The sequence below is a fragment of the Gavialis gangeticus genome, unplaced genomic scaffold, assembly GCF_001723915.1.
Source record: "Gavialis gangeticus isolate Ggan-Ray unplaced genomic scaffold, GavGan_comp1, whole genome shotgun sequence".
Taxonomy (NCBI): Eukaryota; Metazoa; Chordata; order Crocodylia; family Gavialidae; genus Gavialis; species Gavialis gangeticus.
This window is the reverse complement of record NW_017728993.1, coordinates 9,523,406-9,530,998: the sequence shown is the minus strand read 5'-3', so window position 1 is coordinate 9,530,998 and position 7,593 is coordinate 9,523,406. Positions and strand designations below refer to the sequence as shown.

Below are 7,593 nucleotides of genomic sequence, written 5' to 3'. Positions count from 1 at the left end.
CTACTATGAGAGCCAGCAGAGTAAATGGGGCCCTGGTAAGAGAGGGGTGGCATGTAAGTGGCCCTCCGGGGTTGTAGAGAAGAGCTACAACTGTGTGCCCAGTTTGCTCTGTCTATAGGCTGGAGAAGTAACACCCACAGAGTAACATCTGCAAGGCATGGGACCTGTGGAGAGGAGGTTGGAGTGGGTATTAAGGCCCTTGTCAGCAGAGCGAGTAATGGGTAGCCTCCTGCATTAGTAATGACTCTCATATTTTTACACCAAGGCATGGCAGGCGAGAGAAGCAGGCAGTTACCCCAAGAGCAGGGTGGCCGGCAGAGACCTGACAGGGAGGCCACCCTGTTTCAATAGGCAACAAAGTTCTGGTTTTAAAAAAGATTTTCCAGATTCCCTGTCTGCTTCCTAGGTCTTGAATTGTTCCCATTAAATGCAAATCAATGTAGTTTGTCTTCCGGTAGTCACCAGGTTTGAGATACATGTTTCAAAGCTTCTGCTGCCCTGTGTTGTCTTCAGTTCATATCAGGATAATAAATTGTATAAAACTTGTCCTTTGAATGTAATTAAGTATATATGCACATAGGATTAATTTAAGGCACTGTTTCATTATGTTAAACACTTAGTGTAAAAACCTACAACAGCCTTGAGCACAAGATTCAAAATGTGCTATGGGCCATTTCTTATTGTTGGAGTACAGCTTACAAAAACACATGCTTATTTCGGTAGCATCCGCAGTGTGTTGGGTGTTTCTTCTAAACACAGAAGTAGCAACCTCCACTGTGTGTAGCTCACAAATCACATGTATATGATTTCCTTAATTCTAACAGATTAAAAAAGTTTCCACTTAATAGAACCTGGCCTGTCAAGACAGACAGGGACAGGAGAGCCAAATATCTTCTTTGCCTCTGGCATAGCATCATGATCACATGTATCTAAAAGAGTTCTCTGCTTCCTGGGTAGGGGTCCACTGATCAATCAAGGATGCCAAGTCATCACATTGTCAGGGCTACTGTGTGATGGGGACAGAGAAAAGTCTTTATTGTTTCCATGATCTGCTGTATTTTTTTGGCAAGCGTTTTGTTGAGTGGCATTGGAAACTGTGAGAAACTTGCCCCCTTGTTTGAAAGGCATTGATTTTTCTCCTGACATCTACTTGCGATTTAGTATAAATATAGTAGCTGGGAGTTTCAGAAGTGGGTAAGTGGCAACCAGAATCAGTAACTTAAAAAATGTAAGCAGCCATCCTTTGCAAATGAGGTCCCTTGATGTTATCTGAAATTGGGCAATGAAGATCATTGGATGCTCTAAATGCTACTGAGAAAACTCTTTTCATGTAGACATTCTGTTTTGTAAGCTGTGTATTTGACTTCTAGGATAATACCACCCTTTTTGACACCTATGATGTGGAGCTTATAAAAAAGAATGGACAAAGCTTGGGTATAACTATTGTTGGATATGCTGGAACAGCTGATCTTGGTGAGTTATATTAATTATGAAAGATTGATTTATCAAAACCTGTTTTTTTAAAGGAAATTGAATAGTATTTTAAAATACTCCTCTGCAACTTCGTACCCCACAAAATGTATGAAATCATAGGATAAATTGTTTGAAGAACTATCTGTTGCTTTTCTCAGTCCTAAGGAGTCCCATGGGTCTAATTTAAATTTTAAAACATTTTTTACAGGATGCTGGATTGCTAATTTTGCAGGCTGGGGTCAGTTAAAGACATGGTCCCTGACTGTCCTATGGTCCGTGTCTGAGGACCTGGCACAATCTGGGATGTGGATTCTTTAGGTGCCTTCACAAAAAATCAAATATAGTAAAGGCTGTGTTAACTGGCATTTTACTAACCAGAATATTCTATTAACTGGAATTTCCAATATCCCCCAGTACAAATCTTCACTTTAGTAACTGGAATCTTTGCCAAGCCCGTCCAGCATTTGCATCAAGTATTTCTATTGTTTACATTGTTTAGTGACGCTGCTGATAGAGTAGCTGCTGGGAGCTCTTCTAGTTGATATCCACATAGGCAGAGGGAGAAATTTGGGGTGGGGAGCTGAGTGCACACACACGCATGTGCGCATGCACCCCCCAGGCAGGAAAGTCTGCGGGGGAAGGTATGGGGGGAATGGAAAGGTATGTGTGGGGCAGGGTGGGCTGCGGCTGCAGGCTGGGGCTGGTAAAACTCTCAGATAACCTGAATTTTTAGATAACTGGCACCACCCTTACTCCACTCATGCCAGATGATAAAGCTTTTACTGTAACATGTTTAAATTAGTCTCATAAATAAATGCTCGGAATACCCTGTATTGGCCTTGTGTTTTTGATCACGTCTCCAGCACATAAAACGGAGATGACATACTTTCATGCATGGGCTAGTGTTTGAGCTCTGGTAATGGATCAAAATATCCGTGCACAGAGTTCACTTTAAATGTGCGAAAGAAGGAAAGCTTTTTTTGATTTCTGCAACTCCTGTTTGTTAAAAAATTGTCTTTTCACAAGGGATTTTTCTGATTTTTAAATGATTAAATTATTAAAATATAAGACAAGGATGAGGTTCTGATCCAACAAAGCACTTCAGCACAGGCTTAAGTGCCTTGCTGTTTCATAGCCTATATAGTATGGGAGGTGTCTTGTCTCTGAAGAGGTTTAAGCATAAATTAAGCAAGTCAGCATCAGAATGCTTGTGCTGTTACTATTTTCTTTAGCTCTGACTCTTGATGTGTAACTTTTTTTGCCCAATTTTGTGATGTGATGTGAAGACAATGGCCATTTGTGAGTAGAATTAGAGGCAAATTCCTTTCATCTGTGGACTCAGTCCTTCAAAAGTACAAGGGTCTTGGGCTCTAAATGTATAGCTGTTTAACAAAAGGACATAATTAGTGCTTTCATTTGTTCATTCCTTTGGTTTGTTGTTTGTTTACATGTATGTATGTATTTTTTAAAGCAGATTCCTCTGGGATTTTTGTGAAAAATATAATACCTGGCAGTGCTGCAGATCACAGTGGATGTATACAAGTGCATGACAAAATTGTTGCTGTAAGGAAAAATATTTAATATATTTCTGGTTTTTGGAACTAGCACTATTCTATGTCTGGATTAAAAAAAAAAAAAGAAAAATAGCTTTAATAATTTAAACTTCAGTTCAGAACCCAATTGCATTCAGTTTATAAAATGGAGGAATGTCGGCAATTTATTTTTGTTTTCATAGCCATGTCAATAAAACTTAGTGCTTAAGCTAGCAGCTCTGGTTTGCAGTGGTTAGATTATTAGTTTACTGCAAAATTGAGAACAGAGATTGCAAACAGTAAACTAGGTAGATGTGTGGATTGAAGCATTTCAGAGTGGGATGGGTTAGAAAGCCAAGTACTGTCAACACCCACTAAAATCCATGGAGTTAAAGAAACGCTCTATAACTATGTATAAGCTGATAACATCGCATTGACACTATAGAAATATTCATTCAGAGTTTTAACAAAGCCACGTGTGTATGTAAAAATTAAAATAGTTTGAATAAATGGCAATACTGCATGAACTGAGTAATATCTAATATGCAAACCTAAAACATAAGAAAATAAATAATTTAAACTCTGAAATGTTTCTTAACTTGGAGACATTCACTTTCAAAGCATATAAAATATTTGGGACTAAATGTTCTGCAGACACAATACCTAAATTTTGTCATTGTTTGCTCTCCCCATGCATGCACAATTTGATGCCTGCTTATGCTTGCAACTACAGTTCTGCAAGTACAGAAGTTTATGGGTACATGGTCAGAATCTTGTGTGTGTGGAGACATTGGGCTTTGGGGGTGCAAAATAAAATACAGTCATTTAAAAGTTAGTGTACTTAAAGTGCACCACATGCACAATATGTGTGCGTGTAAGCTGGGCAGAGATCTGGCAGAAGAGTTATACTGATGGCAGCTGAAAGGACTGTTAGTCTGATAAGTGTATCTAGGAAGTTCCATGAACAGTACATTTCAAACTGCTGTTTGCTTCTAGTAACTATGCTGGAAAAAAATTATTTTACACTAAAAATTAGTACATGACTGCCTTGTGTGCCCCTCCCCCTCAAGTTCTTTTTTGTATTTTCTTTGAAAATACATTTTGAAGATGGCACTGTATAATTATCCTGATGTAACTGAGGGGCTGGGCATACAAAAACACTGCTGAAAAGTTAATGAGGGTGGAAATTCATAGTGCATCAGCTACTTTGTGGTACCTGGCTTTGTAGTGCTACTTCCTTGTGACAGATGAAAGCTAACCTTTGGTAGTTCACCCCTCCATCATTAGCTGAGTTTAGCCATCATTTACTGCTTGTGAAAGCATGAACATGGGTAGTTCTAATGGAGTGGTTAACAAGCTGTAGAAGCCCACCCTTCCTTACCTTACAGTAGTGCATATAAGTGCCTGTGCCCTGTGTCAATGCAAGATTTGTGCATGTAGTGATCTGAGGGCTAGCAGTTATAGTTCTTGAAAGATGAGTTTCATTACTTTTTATGTACTACAGTACATGATGGAGCTTTCAAAACAAAACATAGGAATCACATTGTGGTTGATTTTTCTCATGTGATTTTTGTACATTAGGTTGATGGAATTAACATTCAAGATTATACCAACCAACAAGTGGTGGAAGCATTGCGTAATACAGGGCAGGTTGTACGCCTTACGTTGCTTCGAAGGAAAACTCCTTCTGCTTCTTCCTTGACGGGAAGATCTTTAGATACAGGTAATTCTTTACCCTTCTCTTCCAGTTCTTCGCTATATTTATTTTCTCTTTCAGTTTCTAGTAAGCTATTTCAGCATTTAAAGGTGCTGAGCTTTCTGAGGACGCGTTTCACAGCATTGGACTGTTTTGAGACCGGGTGGATAGAAGGAAAGAAAAGAGGAATGCAGTAGAGCAAAGCTCCTGTAGACTGAACAAGGAAGCTGCTGGTGGATGATGATTTTAATATCATAACCTCTGTACCACCCAGCTTACTTGAAGTCTTTTGGATCATTACAGTGCAACCAAATATGCCAGCCTTAATATTGTCTGGAGCTGTAGAGACTGAAACTAAGTTGGATAGTGATAATGAGGAAGATCAAGAGCAGAAAGATAACTTTGAAAATGAAAAGCAAAGTCTGCATAAAATAGGTAGGTAAAGCACCTTGCAGTGAATCTCCTGCCTAATTACTGGCCTTCTGGAATTTATTTCTATAATCCAATTTTTGTCATGATGGATGGGCAGTCATGGCTTTCTTTTCCTTACACTATTTTAATTTTCTCCTCTCCAGTCCTTTTCATTTAACTGGCCCCAAATTCTAAAATATGCTTCCATATACTTGTGAATGAATTTCTGTAATAGAAATGAAAGGTTCCAGAATGACAGTCCTGGAGACCTGTGCTTTTTCCATTCCAAGGGGCCTGATCCTGAGTGGAGATGTTGCTTCTCTCAGAATAGGGCTTGGGGTAGCCTGTGTGAGCTCTGTCAGCTGTCTTGCCAGTGTACCTCAGCCCCTGATCTTGGATGGAACATTTAGTGGGGAGGCTTGAGTCTTGATAGACATTCGGTCCCTAACCCAGTTGCTCCAGACACCAGTTTTGATGATGCGTTTGGGTAGGCAGATCCCTGACTCCCATGAATTTGCTGGATACACCTTCTGCATTCTTACAAGTGCATTTCAACAGTTATATTGGTCAGTACCTTTGTTGCTGTTAGCCTGAGCCAAATTTGAATTAATGATTAAGATTATAATGCTATTTTCAGTTTAATTAAAAAAGAGCAAAGAAGGAAATCCATGAGTAGTCACAGGGAAAAGGCATATGAAGGCAACAGGGCAGTAGGACTAGGCACAAGATCTTGATACAGGAAGATGTGCATTATTTCAATGAGAAATAAGGCATGCATTTTTAATGGTCTAAGTATATGACTGTTGCAAGAGAGAGGGCAGATTTTGTATCAACTGAAATATAAAGCACAGTATTCTTTCTATAAGACATGCTTTAATCTGATCACAAATTAATGGACTTGTCACAGGAATTCCTTGGTGAGTTGTGTACCTGTATTATAGTGAATTCAGACTGACAACTCTTTCTGATCTTACCAGCTATGATTTTATTAAGGATTTTCTAAATCGTAGGATTTTCATCCATGAAGTTGTTTCACTGTATTTGTGAAAGTTTAGTCAATTATAAAGACATCTTCTAAATGGAAAAAAAAGACAACTGGGTCATTTAGTTTCATCTTTTCTTCTTCCCAAACCTCTCAGTGAGCCACCCCATTTTGTTTGCTTCCGTGATTTCTTCTTTGTGGCCTCCCATATCTTGCTAGAGGAGAAGGTCATGTTAACTGAGACATGAGGTAATCAAGGCATCAAGTTACAGTACTGGGAATGGAAAGACACGGATAGATTTTTATGGTTCAGGTTTATGAGGAAAAACAGAAAATCTTAGCTGCAGTGTTTTGTAGGGGCAGAGAGAGATCAGCCATGAATATGAAGCCAGAGTGATGCTTGGATGTGAGACAACTAACTCAAAGTAAAAGTGTGGGGAGAGTTTGTGAAGTAAATCTTAAATTGTTAGCATGCTGGTAGCTAATGATAGAAGATAAAAACTACATAGCCCAACACTATGTGCAAGTAAAGATTGTTAGGTAGATCAAATTCAAAGGATGGAGGACTGGAACCGCCACCAAGGAGGGATTACTCTGCTTTAGTCCGGACTTGCAGAGAGCAAACCAGGAAAGCCAAGGCTGCGACTGAACTCCAGCTAGCTACAAATATCAAGGAAAATAAAAAGTCCTTTTTTAGATATGTGGGGAGCCGGAGGAAAAGCAAGGGCAGCGTTGGACCCCTGCTAAACCAGATGGGGCAACTGATGCCCAGGAGAAAGCGAACTTGCTAAATGGGTACTTTGCGTCAGTTTTTCACCAGTCCCATGGGACGGCCCTGCCCACTATGGGTCAGGGAGGCCCGGGTGAGGGAGAGTCCTTGCCCTCCATCGAAGCTGACCTCATGAAGGAACACCTTGACAGGCTGGATACCTTCAAGTCAGCCAGCCCTGATGGGTTACACCCAAGGGTACTCAGGGAGCTGGCGAGCATCATAGCCCAGCCCCTGGCACGGATCTATGAGAGTTCTTGGTGCTCTGGTGAAGTGCCTGATGATTGGAAGAGGGCCAATGTTGTGCCTATCTTCAAGAGAGGGAGGAAAGTAGATCCGGCAAACTACAGGCCCATCAGCCTGACCTCTCCTGGGGAAGGTCTTGGAAAAGATTATCAAGGAGGGCATCCTTAACAGACTAGCTGAAGGCAATATCCTGAGGGATACCCATCATGGGTTTGTTGCGGGTAGGTCTTGCTTGATCAACCTCATTTCCTTTTATGACCAGGTGATGTATCACCAGGACAAGGAGGAAGAGATCAACTTTGTATACCTCGACTTTAAAAAAGCCTTTGATCTGGTATCCCATGATCACCTCTTGGTGAAACTGGTTAACTGCAGCCTTGGCCTCACCACGATCCGCTGGCTGGGGAAGGCTCCATGGTCGGACCCAGAGGCTGGTGGTTGACAGAAGTCAATTGTCATGGTGCGCTGTGACCAGTGGGGTCCC

The 7,593-nt window shown here is 40.7% G+C and overlaps 1 protein-coding gene across 1 annotated transcript in view; it reads left to right on the top strand.

The window, feature by feature from the left end:
* The window catches only part of PATJ (PATJ, crumbs cell polarity complex component), a 288,426-nt gene that overhangs the window by 45,277 nt on the left and 235,556 nt on the right, over window positions 1-7,593 (top strand). Inside the window, exons 10-13 of the mRNA XM_019501199.1 lie at window positions 1,371-1,473; window positions 2,948-3,036; window positions 4,587-4,728; window positions 5,005-5,136. Coding sequence (XP_019356744.1) covers window positions 1,371-1,473; window positions 2,948-3,036; window positions 4,587-4,728; window positions 5,005-5,136 — 466 coding nt within the window. The remainder of the gene's footprint in view (window positions 1-1,370; window positions 1,474-2,947; window positions 3,037-4,586; window positions 4,729-5,004; window positions 5,137-7,593) is intronic.